Source organism: the organism of the source record quoted next, unplaced genomic scaffold (assembly GCF_019419815.1).
Source record: "Pyrus x bretschneideri cultivar Hongxiangsu unplaced genomic scaffold, Pyrus_bretschneideri_v1 Contig6, whole genome shotgun sequence".
NCBI classification, from domain to species: Eukaryota; Viridiplantae; Streptophyta; class Magnoliopsida; order Rosales; family Rosaceae; genus Pyrus; species Pyrus x bretschneideri.
This window is the reverse complement of record NW_025999798.1, coordinates 5,343,550-5,365,306: the sequence shown is the minus strand read 5'-3', so window position 1 is coordinate 5,365,306 and position 21,757 is coordinate 5,343,550. Positions and strand designations below refer to the sequence as shown.

The 21,757-nt window shown below is 32.6% G+C and overlaps 1 protein-coding gene across 2 annotated transcripts; it reads right to left on the bottom strand.

The window, feature by feature from the left end:
• Window positions 1–317: 317 nt before the first annotated feature.
• Window positions 318–9,982, bottom strand: LOC103967274 (protein LAX PANICLE 2). 2 transcript variants are annotated; one of them, XM_009380551.3, is made up of 4 exons: window positions 8,303–9,982; window positions 8,050–8,100; window positions 7,856–7,928; window positions 318–682 (listed from the first exon to the last, which is right to left on the bottom strand). In XM_009380551.3, the coding sequence occupies exons 1-4, from the start codon at window positions 9,235–9,237 to the stop codon at window positions 485–487; spliced, it is 1,257 nt and encodes a 418-aa protein (XP_009378826.1). In that variant the 5' UTR covers window positions 9,238–9,982; the 3' UTR covers window positions 318–484. The 2 variants fall into 2 exon arrangements, with proteins under 2 accessions (XP_009378826.1, XP_009378827.1); XM_009380552.3 differs by having other exon boundaries at window positions 318–679; window positions 8,303–9,981.
• Window positions 9,983–21,757: the final 11,775 nt, after the last annotated feature.

Genomic DNA, 21,757 nt, shown 5'->3' with positions numbered 1-21,757 from the left:
TTCATTTATAAGTAAGAGGTCTTAGGTTCGATTTTCGCCAAAGACGAATTCAAATCACATTATTTCTAACTCATAATGAGACTAAGCCCACCATCTTCCTCTTAATATAGATAATATCGTTTGTTAAGAAATAAAAATAAAATAGTCACTCTGGATCTTGTACTAGTTAACATAAATAATGAGAATAAATATCAATAATCCCGTCGTAGCTTAGAGATACACTTGGATTAATTAAGGTCATTAACCCCAAAACCATATAATAAACACTGCTTTTGGGGTACTTTTCTCCATCAATTAGAGAAGTGAGAAGTGAGAAGTGAAAGAAAAAACCATTATAAATTAAGGGGGAGAAGAGTAAAAGAATGCCAAAACGAGGAGAGGGCCAAGGGTTTTGCATAATTAAATAAACAATGATACAAGAACATGGGACCCGAACGATCGCTCAAATTATAGGGAAAAACTCTCAATCGAGGAGTAGCTTTAATCAAGCGGTTGTCGTAGTCGTAGTCGTCGTCTTTGTCGTCGTCGTGGTCCTAGCATAGTTCAACACCATGACATGATCAGTGGTTGAGGACTCTGGAAGCAAGGTGAGTGCGTCCCTTAGACTCCAGATGTTGTCTCTTACGTGCTGCAACGTCAAGAAAGGTAGAAGCTCCTGTCCTCTACATGTTATCTCTACCTGCTACCATTCATATCAATCCCAATCATATATATGTATATACACCCACATATATACATGTACACACACTTGCGATATACACGTAAATTTATTATTGAAGAACTAATTACATGAATTAATAATGATAATTAACAGAAACAAACAAGTAAAGAAGAAACAAAACTAATTATTAGTATCGATGGGATTTCACGTGCATGAAAAAGTGAAGTTCATAGTTGCAATCATATCATACGTGCATAAATATTGTGCATGCAAGGACAACATTATGGTGCAACTCGCTTTTTTCTAATTTTCTTTAGCTAAGTGTAATTGATAGCCATGCAGATTTTAATCGAGCATATAATAAACCCTAGAAATTAGGTGCAATACTTCCCAGCCACACAACACACAAAAGACTCTACATTGTAACCGATTGTATAATATTTTAGATTTGTTTATCGATTTATCTTATCACGTCACACAAACTAAACATACTATGTATATTTCACCTGCAATTATATTTATTTTTTATGTTCAAAAATTATATGAGTTATGTATTAGAAATAAAAAAGACAAAATCACTGAATATTATGTAGTGTTCAAGTCATGCTTTGTCACTAGCTTACGTCTATTCCATGCTATGCTCCAATACAAATCTTTGTAACGTCTGCTTTACCCATAAATCTTTCTCAACTTTTTATCTCTACTCCAACAGATTCTTCGTACCCCACACCCACAGTCCCCGTTGATATATCTTCTATTCCAAAAAATATAAAGGAAAATAGTTATATGTGAAAAACCAAAGTATTACGGGCAGTATGAGGGGTTGCCCGCCATGAAAATCAACTGTATGAGAGGAGCTGCCCGCCATCCTACCATCTTAAACTTCCCGGATTTAATGATTACAGGACCTACTCAGACTTTGCAGGTAAGCCAAAATCATTACGCTTTGGACTTTAATATGATACTAATAAGATGCATCATATAATATAAATGATTAAAAATAAATCCAAAAAATCACGTAATGGATCCAAAAAGCACGGCGACGAACAGGCACTACCTATCTTTTTATATTTTCGAAAGGGCCCAAAGCCTAACTATTCCAACTTTCCAATCCAATTTCATCTTCATGCACGTCTCTTTCACGTTGCTTCTGAAAACCCTAATACGAAAGGTCAATATTCCTTCATGAAGTAGCTTCCACCGTATGTTCTTCTTTGGATAATAAAATAGATGTTTTTTTAACTTAATATTATAATCTCTAATACACTGCTTAAATTCTGGCAAAACCAAGTTGTTAAAGTGTCGTTTTTATATTAGCTAACAGGGATTATCCTTGTATTTCTTTAGTGTGCATGCATCGCATTCACAAACTGTAAAGTATTCATTAAACTTCATGGTTCTTATCTGTCTCTCGTGATTTTATTTTTGTTCTTATATGAACAACTTGATTGGAATTGTTCAGTTGCAGATTTACTCATTAACTCTTATACTATTAATATATAAATTAATACTTTGGGTCTATCTATTCAAGTTTGGTTTGGCGATGATGATGATGGGGTGTCTTTTAAATTCCATGCAACTAAGTGCAGCACTTAAGGTTTTGGAGGACCTTTTTTTATCACAAACAGTGCAAATTTAGGAAAAGAATGCAAATTAGAAGGCCCTACAATATTAGCTTTCGAATGGAAAAGATGAAAGATGAGTTCAAAGAAACGAAGGCGTGACGAAAGGAAAACAAGAGAGAGAGAGAGAGAGAGAGAGAGAGAGAGAGAGAGAGAGAGAGAGAGAGAGAGAGAGAACATGCAATGGGTTTCGAGAATGACAGGGTCCACGTGTGATTTTTGAAACCCTACGATATAATTTAGACCGACCAATATGTGTTATTATCGACACTTTTTCGTATGGTAATAAGTGTCAACTGGCCACGATAATCCAAGATGATCGAAGATGTTTGGTTTGCAAAAGCCTAAAGTCAATGAAGGAATTACAAAAAAGAAAAGGTTGGAAAAAATCCCACCTCTGATTATTGCACTAGATGATATATATTCATGTCCATAAAAAATAATTTATCATGCTTCTCATGGATTGTGGCTAATCATAACAAAATATATTAGAGATATATATGATGCATGCCTAACCAAAGAACACAAAAGATCATATCTTGATCATCTGAGAATCGTATCATAGGAACAAACCTAAGTTTACGCAAGAATCATTAGAGGTTATATTTTTTTTTTTTTTAAAGATTTTTTATACATGAAATTTATTTTTATGTAATAAGTGAAATGGAGTTCATCTTTCACACCCTCCAATTATAAACCTAATCATTGGGTATTTAGTTGCATGCCAGGTGTGAAGGGAACGAGTTGGCTTTTAGGAGAGATTTTTCAGGGTGATCCGTATACGGGGTGGTACATCACGTGTCACTATACAAATAGTGGAATATGTGTGCTAAAAAGTTAATAACTTCAAAAATAAAAATTTCCACCACTTCTATTAAAATACGTAGTGTACCACTTATATTCCTGTCACAATTAAAAATTTCTCGACTTTTAGATACTGCATGGAATTTAATTAAATTTCTCCCTAGGAAAAGTATGCAGCAACGGATTCACACCACCCTGGACGGTGGATCCTAATGAACAAAAAAATTGCCAATTCAATGGTGTATGATTGACTTTCATTTAACAAAGTACGAGAACTAATTAAGTTATATTAATATATAAAAGCAAAGAGAGAATGTTTAGTGTGTCACACATCCTAAATAATGCTATATTTTATTAATATGGTATAGAATTAATTTGGAAATATATGGGTGCATGAAAACACTATCTGCAAAATTTGATTGTTGGTTGTTGCACACAGATTAGCTGTTTTGTGAGGATTGATTATTATTATTATTATTATAAGATAGTGTCTCCATCTTATCTCCTAACTTGGGGGCATGTTGTACAAAGAAATAATTAAGTAACGTATCAAATCATCGTAAAATATTGACCAGTAAGATACATACACGTGTTGTTGGTTTATCATTCTTTCAACTATTTTATATTTTCGTTTAACTTAAAACTGTTCAACGTGTGGAGTCTATGAATTTTAACCAAAAAATAACGATCCAACTTAAATTGCAAAACTTATTTATAAGAAAATTGGCATGTAGAGTATACAGCTCAAACATATATCCCTATCTATATATTATTACTAAAAAAATTTAATAAGGTACCTGGACATCGATCGTATACGCATATAATATATAGTTTTTTTTTTTTTATTTAAAGATGCAGATGATATATAGTTTAGGTCAAGAGAAGACAAATTCAACTACACCACTACATGGTTTTAGTTATTAATTTATATTCCTTCAGTTTTGATTTCGTTTTGTTTTCGTTATTAAAATTCATGAACCATGACAAAAACAAAACTCTGTTTTTTTTTTTTTTTTATTAAGTTGTCAAATATTTTAAGCCTTTGGATCTAAACTGATATAATCTTATGGTTAATATGCATTTGGTCCTCACAAGTAAAACGAGGATCTTAGGAGAGCAGAACTGGTGTCATATATATGAAAGTAATATCATTTTTTTTGTCTTGCTTCACACATATTATGAAATTATAGTTGTACATGGTATATAAATGTACCTTTGAAATGTATATAGTATAATCCTGGTGGATATGGTGTTGGGTTTTTACCTATGGGCCCCAAGTTCGAAACTCCTCATTCTTCTAAATTAATGTAATAATTTATGCGCCTTGAAATGAACCGAGTTCTTCTATTATATACATTTATTTTAGGAAAAATTATTATTTGGTCCCTAGTTACTAATGTTCATTGACTGGGACCTTATTAGTTTTTAGATTTTGATCGAAGTTCCTAGCATTAATGTAATAATGAATTTATAGGTCAGTTACATAATTTTTTTGAAATAAAATTAGTAATTAATTTAGGGTTTTAATACTCACACCTTTATTAAACTATTAATTAATTTTCAATTCAAAAAGTTTCCAAAATTTCCAAAATAAAATTAGAACAAGTTTGAACCCCATTAGTTTTTATAAAAAGATTACCCGTTCTTAAATATACTAATTTGCTACATGCAAAATGCACCCATTTTTTTTTATATAAAATCCATTCAATTTTTTCTAATCCATTTTTAAACTTATATGGATACATTCTTTCTCGTTGATTGGAGAATGTATCCATGTCAAGTTTAATCTAAGAAATTTACTAATGTTATTAGACCTAATAACTATTATTTTTTTGTGTGCTTTTGAAGAATTTACCAATGTTTTGGTACAATAATTTTTTTTGTTAATTTTGATGAGTGTACCCATGTTTATGCATATACAATATACTGTAGAGTGTAATTTATATTTTAATACTTTTAATCGCACAAATTATAGGTTTGATTTAATATCACATTAATTTAAACAATTACAAATTTCATTTTTTTTAGTTTAAAAAATATAGTTACTTGCATAGAAATACATATTCATATTAATGTCAGGGATTTCGATCAAAAACTGAAAATCAACAAGATTCAGTCAAAGAACATTGATAGCCAAGGATCCAAAGTCTCTCTTTATTTTATTTAAAAAACAATAACGGGGAGTGTTATTAGGCCTACTACATAATGTATTTCAATAACTTGGACCGCATAAATTTTTTTTAATGAATCTCTAATTTTTAGATCATTCTTATATTATTCATACATTGTTGGTTTAAAACCTAAATTTAAGTACCTAATATACGATCAGTACATGGGTCATAACTTAAAACCATTTTTGCTACGCCCTTCGACATTTTATTTTTCCATTCCAATACTCTTCTATACCTAAAAGCAAACTGGCATCCCTGTATAAGTTTATAATTTTGTTTTTCTTAATTATTTTTATTTTGTTGACGTATATTACTTACAAACCAATTTTTTTCTTCCAGGCAACTTCTTTTTATTGATGCACTCGATGATCCACACAGCTGTTTTAATTTGAATATACATACTTACTGAAGAACCACAGATAATTTAGCAGAAATTTGTATACAACGACCCATTAAGCCATATATATTCAGAAACACAATTTGCTAAACTAAGGATCATAATTTTTTATTTATTTATGTACCTTTTCTTTAATAAGAAGAGACGTATGTTTCTTAGATCAATTGGGACAACTAGATATTAATTATAACTTAAAACAATCGCTTATAGCTTAAACTTGCATGCACGGAATTTAAATTTAAATATATCATAAACATATATATCTACATGTATATGCATTACGCCTCGATTTTTTTTTCATGAATTATGCCTCGAGTTTTAAATAATAGATATATAAGATGGCTTTAGAATCATTTAGGCCTCCGCGTAACATTTAGTATTGAATACAACTGAGGTTTCATTTAATTTTGTCTACAATTATGTCTTACTCATTAAGCTGTTAATCTAAATTTCATCATTAATTTTCTTTTGGGTCAAGATTTTTTTCCTACGATCCATGATCAATGAACTAAATCAAACTTTGCTCACTGCATAAAAAATTCAATAATTTTAAGAAACCTAGCTAGTAGTCAGGCCATGACTTCACTTGTGCAAAGCTTAATTAAGTCTGCTTATATTGGTACGTTCTAACATGAATTGCATACGCATATTTTTAAGATACAGAAGGAATTTTAACTTCAGCATAATTATTAGGAAACATATATTGGTACTTCATGATGAAACGTGTGTTAAAAGAGTTGTGTAAAATTATGAGCCGCAATAATGTGCACATCATATACAAATTATCATTTCATGCTGTGCATTGCATTGCATATCATTCACCTATATAATGCTTTCTGCATACTACTACGGTTAAACCTAATTTTTCTATACCTGTTTAATGCCAGTCATGGTTTCACTTAACAAAAACATTAATACTTTTTGCATGCGGACAAAATAGAGGGAGTCGTTAGTAGGGAACAAATAGTGAAGGGCTACTGGCATATATAGGCTCAATTGTTTTGGGGGTCTGGATTTAAGCTCAAAGTGTTCAAATACCACATCTTATTTTATGACTTTCAGTAATAGATAATCACAAAAAATTACTGTGATTTTTTTATTAAATTTTAGTATATTTAATATTATATAAAAAATAGTTTACACATCAATTCAGGACACCGATACTCATTCCATCTATTTGAAGTGAAAAAACTCCAAGTGAATGTCTATGCTCAATATGTATGTATACGTATATATTAGTTATAATATAAAAAAAGAAAGAGAAAAAAAGAGAAAAGAAAATATATTAGTTATAATATGGGGGAAAGCACTGGTTTTGATTTGCAGCGACTTGTTAAACCAGTTCTCAAGTAACAACTAAAAACCATTTCTCATATAGGGTTTAAGCGTAACAACTTCACTGCAGGCTCAATCACTGTCTTATTTAGTGTGTGGATAAGAAAGAGTTGTTTTGAAGTGTGCAAGGAAGGGCTTACATCTATATATTGTTTGCTCATCTTTTTTGTCAATCCATTGTTTCTTTGTTACTGTCTTTCTTAATAGTGGTGTTTCTATCTTTGGTATTGATAATTTACATTTTTTTCTCTATGTTTTTTGAATATTTGTTGTGCTTTATTCTGCTTTCCATGCAGGAGTATTGCCATTTCGATGAAATGTTACTTTCATTATTTTTAGTTATGAAAGAGAAAACCTCTTTATAGAACCATTAATTTTGAGGTTTGAGCAAAGCGGTGGTAGGTAAAGTACCTCTTGGCCAGTAAGTATGTTAATTTCCATCACCAATTAAACACTCCGTAACTAACTACACACAAGCAGATGACCCATTTTAGTTTATCCCTTTAATAGAGAAATAGATGATTATGAACAAAAAAAAGGGAAGACCTAAATCTACTTAACTACCTAAATATGGTTCTATTAGCAAAAGAAACAAATAGCACTATAGAACCCCATTTTAGTTCTGCTGTTTCTATCATGTCTCTAACACCATGTGCTTATACCTAGTTACTTGACAAAAACAAAAGGTCAGTTTTCTGTATGTTCTTTATTAATGTTTGTCATCATATTTGCTTCTGCATGGTGTTAATTAAGTTCGTAAGCAACTTGAATATTGCAAGGCACTAACAAAAATTAACTATAATTTTCTATAATTTAACACTTTTCGATTCAATTTATATTGAAGTGTGTATGATGATATACATACCTCTGATTCGCTATCCAATCTCAGCTTATTAACCAGATACTTCTTTATCAACCGAACTGTCATTCTTCCATCCCTAAATTTTCCACACACAAGAAATTAATAAAAATCGAACTAAGTAAAAGGAAAATAGCAATTAATTGAAGCTGAGAAAATGAAAAAAGAACTGGAGGAGATGGAAAGATAGAAGATGTTACTTGATTCTTAAGTAGCTTTTGGGTATCTGGGGCAAGAATGGTTCTTTTGCTCTGCATTGACAAACCGATTAATTGAAAATGTAGTTTCATCATCAATATTTTCCAAATTGTTTAACGAAGAAACAAAAAGGGTTCTAGTACTAGTAAACTTTTTTTTCTAACAAACCTCGACGTCTGCAGGAGGGGGGAGTTTTATAAATCCAACAAAGAAAGTTACACCTACTCAGGGGGAGTTTTATGCAATAATACTTACTGATTTTGGGATGCTTGGAGTGTAAACCAAATGCCAGATTGGGGCCTTCTCGGAGGATCAACAACTCTGAAATCTAAGCTCGGTCCGGCGACGTTAAATTCATGAAGAGGATGGTGGAATGGGCGTGCAAAATAGGATGGACCCAGTTGTATAAAAGAGGAAGCAGAAGAAGATGAAGTAGAAGCCGTCATCCCTATATTATTATGAGGGATTGCTGGCCTAAATGCCCAGTTAACATCCTGGTGAGGAAATAAACCCGACGAGGAGCTACTCATTCCCGGCCCCGGTTGCTGGAAGTATAAAGCCGTAGCGTTACTCGAATTAAACGGAGGCCTGAAAGACGGATTCGAAGGAGGAGCACGGAAAATATTTTCGTGTTGAGGAACATGAAACATTGGAGGCATATGTGGCATGGACCTCACTTGCCGTAATGACGAAAAACCACCTTGATCATGGCCTGGTGGTAATAGATCAAGATCAAGTTCAACCAATCCGGGACCGGAAGGAGTAGTACTACTTCGTGAGCTTCTGAGGGTTGGATGTTCCGTAGTCGCAGGTGGGTGGTTGTTAGAGCCGCCGCCTATAGTCAATTGGAGCCATGTTTTGTTATCTTCCGGAGCATCTTTAGAACTCGAACCTGCTTCGTTTACGCTGTTAGTTCTAGACTCATCCTCGGCCATTGAATCAATTCCCGCTAGCTGATGATGATGATGATGATGATGATGATGATGATGATGATCAGATTCAATAACAATATTATTGCAATAATTGTTATACTCATAACCTTCTACAACTTGACTAGTACTCATAAGACCGAAATTGCTGATCTCCGCCGTGTAATTGGAACCGCAACCACCATAACCGCCGTAGAGATTGTGTTGTTGTTGTTGGTTGGGTATGTCTTGATGATGAGCAGCAGGAGGAACCATGGTCATTTCGGACTGTTGACCGACCCCAAATAATAGAAGTTTGGATTGTTCTTGAGATTGCAGGAATATTGCTTGGTGGTCTCAAAGACTTGAGCCATGGAATATTAGTAATAAAGAAAATGATTCCTGAATCTGGTGTTTATGTGCCATGGGAATGTTTTGAAATACTGATTTTGAGAGAGACACCCATGAACGTCCTGCAGCTGACCATGTGGGTTTGTGTTTGCTGCTGTTTCATCCTAGAAGAGAATAAACCCTGCAAATCTCACTTTCCATTAATTCTATTTCTTTGGAACCTTGTGGACATATGAAACAGTTGCGCAGAGAGAGAGAGAGAGAGAGAGAGAGAGAGAGAGAGAGAGGGAGAGATGGAATAGAAAAAAGAGAGAGGAGATGGTAGTCAGTCAGGTATATTATATATGTATATATTGTTCTTCTGTATATTCTATATATGCTGAAGGAGCAAGAGGTCGAACTGTTCCTATCTTTTTTTTTTTTTTTTTTTTTTTTTACTTTATTAAGAAAATACACATTCACCTGTTTTCTAATAAATTAATAGTGTAGCAAATATCTAGATTCGTGTGCAACATGTATGTACAAATACAGGTAACATACTTAATTCTTATGCTAAGTTTTGCAACATTAACTACTGTATATATTGTTTTGTAGTACAACGATATATTTAGGATAGTGTTATTCACACATTCATTTTCACCTCCTACACACCCTTATTAATTTTCAGTCATTGATCTTCTTCAATTCGACGGCTCAAAATTGAGAGGGATCTGTGAGAAGTAAAAATGAGCATGTGGATAACATTATCCTATATTTATAGTAAGAGACTGTAAAATTGAGATTAAGGTTAATCATACTCTTTGCTGAATATGAAAATTAGTATTGAACTAGTCATCCATAAAAATCAAACCTTATAATTGGAGAGAAGTATCATTAAATTATTGTTCTAAGCGACTTGACTATTGTATATTTAAGTTATTATTTATCATTGATCATGAAAGTTGCAATAGTATTTCTACTTTTTATGTCACAAATTGGAGATAACACCCATTGAAGAGATCAAATCTTCTGCACTTAAAATAGGTGTGGCCTCTCTATGGCTCCAATAAGTGTCTGACACATATTCATTATCTTCACTTTTCTAAATTTTATTGTCATAAGTTTAATGTGTCAGACATTTATTGAAGCCACAGAGAGACTACATTCACTTTGGTTGCAGAAGATTTGATCTCCCCATTGAACCCATGATAATAATAATAATAATTATATGTAAAGTATAAGTAACTTTATCGATCGGAAAAGTAAAAAGTAACAAGCTAAATTAATGTTTGTGCATCTCTAATTGCAAATGGTGTGTGTGCATCAAAGAATTGCCATATGTTCCAAAGATAAAATGACATAACGGCTCTCTCCTTTTGAGATATCTCTAAAAGATCCCTTTCTAGCATACATAGCAATAGTGGATTTATGTGCTAAAGCCATCACTACTGCATATATTAGGCCCCATCTCTTGTATATTTGCTTTTCAATTTGGTACTCTATCATAATCATATATAAGACATATCAATTATGCTTTTGAGAATCATTATTTTGAAAATATCCACGAACTCGATCATCACAATATTCTGATCGATCATCAATATGTCCTGGGGAATGTTAACAAAGCGACACCACCGGCCTTATTCAGTTATTTAGTTGAGCAAAGTTTTGTTTCTCGATCGTCTATATTTCCAATTACTTAAGAGTAATCCCAATAAATGTTATACTAATTCATCATTACTAGCTCTCGAAGACTCAGCTCAGACTCGAGGGACTTTTGATGTATTCGGAACATCATTACTTGGTGTTATAGTTTTAAAGTAATATTAGAGAGACAAAATTTGGAAACTAAATGATGTGTTATTAATAAGCACGTTTATTAATATTTCAGTAATCAATCAATCATTAACTTCCATATCTTTTAATTTTCAAAATTTTGTTTTCAAATTTTGTTTTTTTAGCATTACCTTATAATTTTATTCAATTATAATACATATATTTACTTTATTCCTATAAATAACACATATCAATCTTATTGTTTACTCATATTATAAAACTCAAATAAAATAAATATTTTAGATACACATAAAATTTTCTCAAACTCAGCTTGTTCTAGTCAAACATTAGGATGCAGTTTTGGTGGGTACGTACTTTTGAAAGCTTAATTAATTAAGTAAATGGCTGAAATTGAGAAAAGAAGGCGAGTGGCAGGGCATAATGACATTACCTGTCTGTGTCTGAACAAGCCTAATTGAGATATTAATACACAAAGAGCACATCGACTGAGTTTTATATTTAGAGGTAAGAGGTAATTATTTACATTGGGGACTTGGGCATGCATATATGATGGTGTTTTGCTTCCCCACAACCCAAGAATCGAAACACCGCGACGTGGGCTTTAACTGTAGGAACTAGGAAATTTAGGAGAAATGTTTTATTGTTATCGGAACACGAAAGGTACACTATGTGTTTTTATATAAATAGTAAAAATTTTAATTTTTAAACTATTAACTTTTTAACACACATATCTTATTATTTGTATAATAACACGTGAAGTATTATGTGTACGTGTCATATTGAAAAAAATTTCGAAAATTTAGAATATGTAATCCGTCCAAAACGCATGTGCTCCCCACCCTCTCTCTGGTTGTCCTGTACGGCCACTGATTTGTCAAATGTAATTCCCTCCCTCTCTCTCTCTCTCTCTCTCTCTCAACTCATCTAATTAGGTTTAGTTAATTTGTTTTCCAAATTCTATTTGCAGGATGCTCAGTTCTAATTGGGTAAACTTCAAGACACTGACATTTTAATTAGACACATATATGGTGGTGGTTGTTGGCTTGGCTGCCTGATCGTTTCTGAAAAGCTGACCATTTTTCTTTCCAGCCCATTAAACATGCTCTCTCTCTCTCAAAGAAGCACTTTTATATATTTCAGTTGTTTTCGAAACATAGGGGACTTTTCAAAGACGCGTCAATCAGCAAATTCTCTGAACCCTTGGAAGGGAAATATGTGGCATGGCAAGGAACATGCGATTTAAATTAAAATTGAGCGCCAGCGGCCTACATATATTTTTCATCATTATATATGGATATGGCTCATGGCGCACTAGTACTATAGCTGATGAGACTACTCTATACCCATCCAATCCTTGCATATCAATCTTCATGAAGACTGTATTCTACCCAATAATCAAAGACCCCACCAATGAATAAAAGAACAAAGAAAGTTCAAATGAAGTAATTGTAATTGTGGGCAGAGTAATTTAAGGTGGTTTGATCATCATTTTGTTTTTAATTTTAGTTTTTATTTTAAACATCCTTTTTTCTCAAAAAATTGACAACAAAACATTAAAACGGAAATATTTGTCAAACAGACCCTTAAGTTCATCCACTTTTGTTCTTCTCTCTTTTCTCCCTTGTATTTCTCTATATTTTAACAAAAAATTAAAACCTAAAAAAATGAAATGTTTATCAAACAAATCTTTAGGCCATCTTTAAGTGATACATGCATAATCAAATCAAATGATACATTTGCCTCAAAACTTTGCTCGATGCCTAGAGCATGTCTAATTAATGCAAGACTTATATTTGAGTCTTAAAAAGGTGGTGCCACCGAGCTTTTGATTTTTTACTTCAATGCCAAGATTTGTATTGTTGTGGTTTGATTTTTAAGATTTGAATCTTTCAATGGAGAAGAAAATATTAGAGTCAAAATTTGGATATTGGCATTGTGGATTGTTGGAATCAAAATTCAAATCTTAACAAGGGTTTTACTATGGACTCCAATACGAGTTTTATGTCTTCAATACATCGAAAATGTTTTGCCGCATATTTGAAACCAAATATAAGATTTAAAGTACTAAATCTCCGGTGCATTAAAGAAACTAAGAGTTACACCCTCGTGGCTCATTTTAATTGTTTGATATTTTCCTTCTCTGTTTCTCCGAAGGCGATGCAATGTTGTTATAATTTCATAATTTATAATACTTTTGTGCTGTTTAGGTTGACAGTATTAATTTCATATTGAAGAAAGAAAAAATGTTGTATATACTTATAAGTAAGTTTGGATATTTCTTATTTTACTAATTGGTTTTAAGATGAAATCTTAACTTTCTTCCTGTTATCAGAGCAAGATGTACCATGTGTAAAGCCTAACGGATACAAGTGCTCGACGTCATCCAATTTGTGTTATTCACGTGCTAGGCTTGAAAATTCACCGCACTTGACGGGTCTGAAAATTCGACACATGTGAGGAAGCGTATGTGTCTAAAATATAAATGCCACATCAGGAAAAAAAAATAACTTTGCATGAATTTACAAGTATGTTGTAGTTGTACTGTTTCTCATCTTTTCAATTGAATTTACGATAAAACCTCAACTTTTGTCAATTTACTCTTGAGTAATGTTATTCATACTATATTTTTGTACCACATTTTCATACCACCTTAAGTGGCATTTGATGTGGACAGCCATATCATTTGAATTAATCATATTTTTAAATTTAATTCATTATTTAATAAACTAATAATTAAAAAAAAAACTAGTTAATTAAATGATGATTGTGATATATGAGGAGTCTTTCTCCTTTATTTCCTTAGGTTTTGTAGATTTTTCAAATGATTTGGCTGTCCACATTAGATGCCATCTAAGATGATATAGAAACATAATATAAAAACATAATATGAATACTTTTTAACTCTTGTACAAGTGAAAAAGTTGTTGTCGTGCATGTACATAGGTAGATATAGAGTAGTGTAGAGAGAGAGAGAGAGAGAGAGAGAGAGAGAGAGAGAGAGAGAGAGAGAGAAGGGCAAGTAAGTAGCTAGTGTGATGATGCGCTTTGATTTATGGGGTTATTTAAAAGGAAGGGGAGCAGTGGTGAGATGGCATGCCTGGCTGGTGACAGTGCTTGGGCATGGAATGACTTAAGCTTCGAATAAAAGAATGGAAAGCAAAGCAAGGGTGAAACTTGAAAGGCCATTGACAGAGACATTTTTCTACCCAAAATTCATCCGCAAGATATTGCCTAGCTAGCAGTGCACTCAACGGTCCTACGTCACGCCGACTCCTCCTCCTTTTTGATTAACTTGGACGATCGATTATATGACATATGGACAAACATCTTGAGAGTTAAATTTATAAAGAATCTTAAACCGGAATAAAATAAAGCATGCAAAACCATGGCTATGGTCTCTAATTAAGATAAGCCTTCATCGTCACTAAGCTGGCTCGAATATTGTTCAACTTGCTATATATGGAAGTCCTCGCAGAAGACTGCAATTTCAATTCGAACCTTGGTCCCCTAATGTTCTGGTTTATTACTTAATTTGAACATTAAGATCCGTAGAAGCATTTATGCTTAGGAGCAATTTCAATATACGCACTTCTATTACAAGCACACAGAATTTTTAATGTAAGTGCAAGTGCTTGCTGAAAATTAAAGTGTTAGACAAAACAAAAGATGAGAAAAGGACGAATTAGGAATTGCAAACTTTGAATCTTATTCCATAGAAAAATAAAGAGCACTCCAAAATTATCAAGAATGCTACATAACCCGAAAAGACTACAATGTGCATTACTTATTTCCTACAAAGTTAACAAGAGGTGTATTTACAAAGAACTAATCCTGAAACAAACATGACATCAATCTTAAACTCTAATAAAAAAAAGTAGGAAAGAAACCCTAATCCTTATCCTACAAGACAACCTTAAAACAAAAAAATACCAAAATATCATAATCTTTATATATCCTTCGAATTACTTTTTAAACCCAAAATTAACAATTTTGATGAACGAAAAGCAGTTTTAATTATTTTAAAAGTACTTTCAAACAAATTTTAACAATTACAACAAATTTCATCAATTGCTTCAGTACGTGTAGGTGTTGATTTAATCTATAGCAGATCAGTTATCTATTGTTTTTGTAGTTGGTCAACTTATATGAGTTATCCATAATTTTGCCCAACTGGGTTGGACTAAAGATTTTGTTATTATGAGCTCAAATTGTATGTGAAATCAATAATATTGACTAATTATATATACATTTCACATAGACAGTATCCATAATGTACATCAAGCTTTCTTGTAGTACTGAAAGAACCAGGACATTATTGGGCAAAACAGTTGGAAAAATATCTGAAAGACATCGCTTTTGCCTTTCGAAGGGTGGAGAAATATGAAAGAAATTAAGCACGAGGAATACGTAATAATCATGCATGGGATGCTGTGCAATTCTGACTTCGGAGAGAGATGTGATCATTTCATGCATTAGAGTCCATTGGTTTTGATTAAATACCGTACTAAGGGCCTGGGGACCAAATAATGATGGCTTTCTAATGTGCTTGTTCCCATTGCGAGAAGTGGGTTTTGATTTGCGTTCTCAATCCCCTTCCCAATCCCCCACTAATTGTTTGGGAATCGTTGGATGCTCTGGATGTTTCTACTTGAAAAATTGGGAAGGAAAGAAAAAAACTTGGGAGGCTTTAATCTCGTCATCATGGCATCATCAATGCCATCATCAGAATGCTCCTAATTCTCCCATGCATGATTGGTTTTCTTTCTGTTCTTTCCTTTGTTTTTCTATAAAATAAATACTTTAGGGTTCTTTCTCCTTTTTATTGGTCAATAATTTTACTAGCTAGGGTTATTGTTTAAACTATATGTTTGGTTGTGTCTGTCTGCATGTGCATGTGGTGTAATGAGTGCTGGATGTCAGCCCATCTGTGCATGCATGTGATTGTGAGGGCAAGGGAATGGATAATTCAAGTTTGATGAAACCGAGAGAGAAAAGAGTGCATGGCGTATATGGGGGTTTGTCAGGTATTTTATAGCACGGCACAAACTGCTTCCTCTGAGTCACGTCCCTTTAGTTTTTGCTTTTGGGTTTGAATGTATTTGATGTGAGATGTCCTCCCTTCCCATCCTATATATGATATCTTCTACTAATTAAATTCAGAGCCCAGTCTAGTTTAGTCAACAGATTCCTCATCTGCCTGCCATAGCCATAGGGGTGTGTGGACCATTTTTTACTTCTTTCAAATTTTTTTGTTAATTTCTATTATTTAATTATTTTTAATTTATTTTATCTGATAGTTATAAATTAAGAGACTGTGTGAAAAGTAAAAATAGGTATGCGTATAACACATTCCTAACCATGTACCTTTTTTTCTTGCAATACATTAATCATATATAATTAAATAATTGATTAAGTCTATGATCTGAACTCTCAAGTCAATTGGGCCAAAGTTATGTCTTTTATTTTTGGGGTGCTGGGGCTTGGCAAGAGCTTCAACTGCATTTATGACGTGCATAATTTATTTTTTTTAAATGGAATTGGAGGAACTAATACGAGAAGGAAGAATTCGTCGTTTATTAATTTGTAAACGGAAATTGAATTAAGAAGAATTTGAAATAAGGAAGAGTCAAAATTAGAATCATGTTGAAGTGCATACAAAAATATTTATAAAATCGAAGTAAGATTAATATAAATTCCGTATAAGCTATTTACTAAGGGCTAGTTTGAGATTGTCGTGGTTTCTAGATAAGCTATTTTTTTTTATTTTAACTTTCTATAATGGGGGAGGGGGAAATGTTTGTCGAACACAAAATCTCGAGTGCAAAGACAAATGGTTATTGGAGTTGAATTCCACTTTTAAAATCAACATATATGTTTTTAATATGCTATGGAAGGCCATTGTTTCTAAAATAAATAAAATATTTAATTTCTACAAACAGTTTTTATTATTTAACGGGTAAAGATATGGAATTCTGAATTCCTTTCTCCTACATGGAATCAGTAGGATTCTTATTTTGATTCCATATTGTTTGGTGAACAACCTTAATGGGAATAAAAATTGAAATTTATCATCTATCGTAAAATAAATTGACAATACGAAGAGCAACCAAACTTAATTATAAGACTATGCAAGGTCTCTTCTTTCATCAGTAAGATTCATTCTCAACATGCTCTCTCGCACGTGGTGAATTTTCAAGTCTAACATATGGACAACAAAACGGTGTGCCATGGAGCATGTGTGACTGTTGAACTTCACACACAGGATAACCTGACTTTGATACCATGAACTGTATATTGGAGCTTACCCAAAAAAGAACATTGACCATGAGGAGTGAAGACTTTAGTTTGGATTTTCGTACTGTACTGTATCACCCGATATATACGAGCCATCATTCATTGCCTCATACACGTTCATTGATGGAGATAACACCATGTATAATAGTACTCCCGACTGGTGATGACCGTACAAATAATCAAGTTAAGAGTTGATTTTTTTTGGGGGGGTCAGAAGTTAAGAGTTGATTAATTAGGATGTCAAACGTAAAGTAATTAGGATATCAAACGTAAAGTAAGAACCAACTTGATTGTCCAAAGAATATTGCTCTAAGGTTCTCATGAAACAATTATGCAGCAGTAGATCAAATTTCTGTCCTTCCCTCCGTGTATTGCTTGCTTGGTGGGCAATTCAGTTCTCCAAGTATTGGGCAAACTTTTAATATTAGGTCATAGTGTGACAATAGGTAGAGTGATCTCTCTCTCTCCCCATAAAACTCATCACACAAAGAAGGGAATGAACAATATAGCATATGACATGCTTTATTTCTTTTACAATCTTGTAACAGGGACTGTTCTTAGAGAGAAAAGGAACGTAGGGTTTGGGTTTGTCTACTTTGTTGGTGGAAAATAAAAATAGAAAAATGAAATTGTATATGTGTGAGCGATCAAGGAGAGATGCCTTTTGTAGGCTTGTTGGATAGCTTTTGTCTTGGCTTAGGCGCCTCGATCTCTCTCACATAGGGGCATGTGTGGGTGATCGTGGAGAAATGTTAAGAAGATTCATTTAAAGTGAAATTTTCTATAAATTTTCTGCTACTTCATATTTTTTGCATAACGTAATGTTTGCACGAGAATTAACTGTAAAGTATCAGAAAATTCATAAAAAATCTCACTTTGAGAAATTTTCCTTCGCATTTCTTCAAAGTGAAAAGGGGGCCAACTTTCTATATATTCCTTCGTTTTGGGTTACCACTTTGCATTGCATGTTCCCTTTAAGTGCAAGAAAAGCTTCTCGCGCGCGTCTACAGAACATTAATATCTTTGAATATTTAAAAACCGTTATCTGCCCACCCCATTTTTTGGTAAATGGGGCGCACCCTTTTAATTAATTTGAATAAATATAATCCGTTCCCCACTTTATGGACTAATCTATGCATAATCACTTGTTAATCAAGAAGTTAATCAACTCCAATGAATTTTACTCGGTTTCATAAATTTCTTGATTCACATGTAAGTGTTCACCGTGCTTAAACCCTAAATCCTAAAGATAATAATTATGAGCTAAATTTAAAATGATGGGGCAGTACTACGTATATATGGTGTAGTACTATTTAAGTGAAAAGGAAATTTTTAATTGTGATGGGAACACAAGTGGTATACTACGTGTTTTAATAGAAGTGGTAAGAAATTTTATTTTTTAAGTTATTAACTTTTTAGTATACATATCCCATGATTTTCATAATGACACGTGGTGTATTATCTTATATACCAATCATACTGAAAAATCTCTCGACGGTAATGAATTGCTGGGGCCGCAGGTTGAGTAGCTCAAGAAACAGATGTCTTGTTTTTTCATACATGAGAGCTGCGAGCACAGCAGGCACGCTTAGCGATTTGATCAAAAGCATATATGCATGGGAAATTACGAATGAAAACAGAGTACTTAGCAGTAAGTAATTATAAACCAAAGATTGACAGAAGCAACGAAGTGCGCCAGCTCTTTGCATGTCACCAAACCCTAAATATTCCATTCTTTTCTATTCCTTTTTTCTTCTTCACTGCTTCCCACTCACCATGATTACTACAAACCTCATCATTTTCCAACTCTTTTTCGTAGTCCTTGATTTTTATACATTTTCTTGGCCGGCTGGTTTTCAGAGATAAAGCTTTCTTTACAAACCTACCACTTTCTTCCCTTTTATCATTGTTTTGCTTCCGTCTGTGCGATTATTAGTTTTACTACCAAAAGGGTACTTGCAATTACTCTCAAATTGACTTGGAGATCACCTTTTGTGTTTTTTGTTTTCCTTCCTTTTCCTTTTTTTTTTTTTTTTTTTGTAACTTTCCAAATGGTTCTGAGTCAGGTTAGCTAGCTTGTTAACCTCTTCTTAAAACATGTTAATTAGTTAGCGGATTATATTACAATTTAGTATGCTTTTCCCTTCAAAATGTACATTTTTATTCAACTAAATCCAAGAAATTTACCCCACTATTAGGTCATCTCCAATTATTTTTTTATAAAAATGGACAACTACTTTATCAGAAGAGATGGGTATAAAAGAACAAGATAAGAATGTATGCAAAAAGCTAAATTACATTTGCCATCTTAAGTTTTCACTTCTCTTCTCAATATTGACACTTATCTTGGGGTTGTTTATGAGGAAGAATAATTTGTATGACCGTATAGTTTTTTGTCCATGAGAAAGAAAAAAGTAATTCAACGGATTCCACTTTAAATTTATGATTATCTTTGATATCACTAGTAGTCACAAGAGTTAGATATGGCACACCGACCCCAAAAAATTTATATTTTCCGGTTGAGAACATATTACTTTGCGACAATGTAAATGTTGTAGTGTGAATTTTAATTATATTGATTGCTTTAGATTCTAACTTAAAACGTAGGGTTCATGCAATATAACCGTTTGTATGGTAATTAAGGTATAAGTACTATATATATGAATGGTCACTCTTGCATGTTATATCTAAAAATTATGAACATTTAAACTTTTTGCCACTTTTGCATGTAATATTAAAAAACTATGAACTCTTAATTGTTTACCACTTTTGCATGCCAATTGATGACCTTGGAAGGCAATCAAACCTTTTTTCGCTTTCCTTTTCTCTCACTCATATTTGATGATGGTACCCTTCATGGCTGCTAGCCAGCTCATCTTTTGCGAAGACAACGTAGAGTATTGAAACAGAATTTCATTAATACATCCGCCAAATACAAACAGTGGACAAAAAAATTACCAAAAACCAAAACAATTTAACAATTCTTGCACATTCCAATTCCACCACCACCAAATATTAATATAGCTCCAATGATGATGATTTACATGCATATATAGCTCCAACTTTATTATATACGGTTAACAACTTGCATGCTAATTACTGGTTTACTTAAAACATCAAGGCATTTTCTTCGGATGTTTTAACCCTTAAATTTTAAATTTTTAAACAAAAAATTAATAGTTAAAAAATTCAAGTATCTCATACTCCGGAATATCATAAAAAATATTTGTATATGTACCTGAACTAAGTCTTGCTTTGTTGCTTTCATGTAACATTAAGAGAGAGGGCCCATATTTTCTCCCTCACCATATCGTTTGATGTTTAGGATTGACTTGGTTTGGACAATTCATTAAATTGAATGTTGAATGTAAATCTGGTATTTTTTTCTAAATGAAAGTAGAAAATGGATAAATTTTGAAGAAAATTTATCCCTCCTAATCTATATAAAAATGGTAGGATTGAGAGAGAGAAGTTTCTTCATGACTTCTCCATCTTCTATCTTCCTAAAGTAAAACTTCAAAATCCAAACCTGAAAATTTCAAATCCGAATATTTTTCAAAAAACTGGAATGATTTTCCGATAATTCCATATTTATGATCCATATTTTTCCAAGGTGTTTCGAATTTTTTTTTTCTTTCCAAAAGTTCTGTTTCTTGTAGTTATTTACTCAAAATATGTATTTTGTAATCAAAATTTATATTTTATTGTTCGTTTTAGATACCCTTTGTTCATTGATATTAAACATACAATAATACATTAGAAAGGATAAGGATACTAGTATACCAAAAAATTATTTCAATTTTTACATAAGCATATATCATATATTAAGAAAGAACAATAACTTGCAGACTTTTTAGCAAAAAATTGTCCCTTAGATTAGTATATATCATATATATTAATATTTCAATACTTGGAATATAAAGTACAATGCTATTGAATAAAATCTCTCCTTTTCAATTGGTAGAAGTTATATATATATATATATATATATATGTGTGTGTGTGTGTGATTCCTTGCAATTTTGTTAGGATTCTTTTTATTGTTTTTGGGTGGTATGTATCGATATTTCAGATGGAAAAGAAAGTAAGTTGGAAATCAATGGCCAGTGGTTGGTAACTCGTAAGGAGTACATATGTGAAGCAAGGCGTGGAGTAGATTCCCTTGGCAGCATAGCACAGTACTTCTCTCTGTCTCTGTCTCTATCTCTGTCTCTGTCTCTATATATATATATATATATATATATATAAATATGTTGTTTAGGGTTAAAGTTGAGCTATCTTGTAACTTGTAAGGTAGGTTAGGTTTGGTTGTATTGGTTAATAAACTTGGAAGGGCAAGAAAGCTGAGAGGAGAAGAAGAAGCATGATAATTCATAATCAAA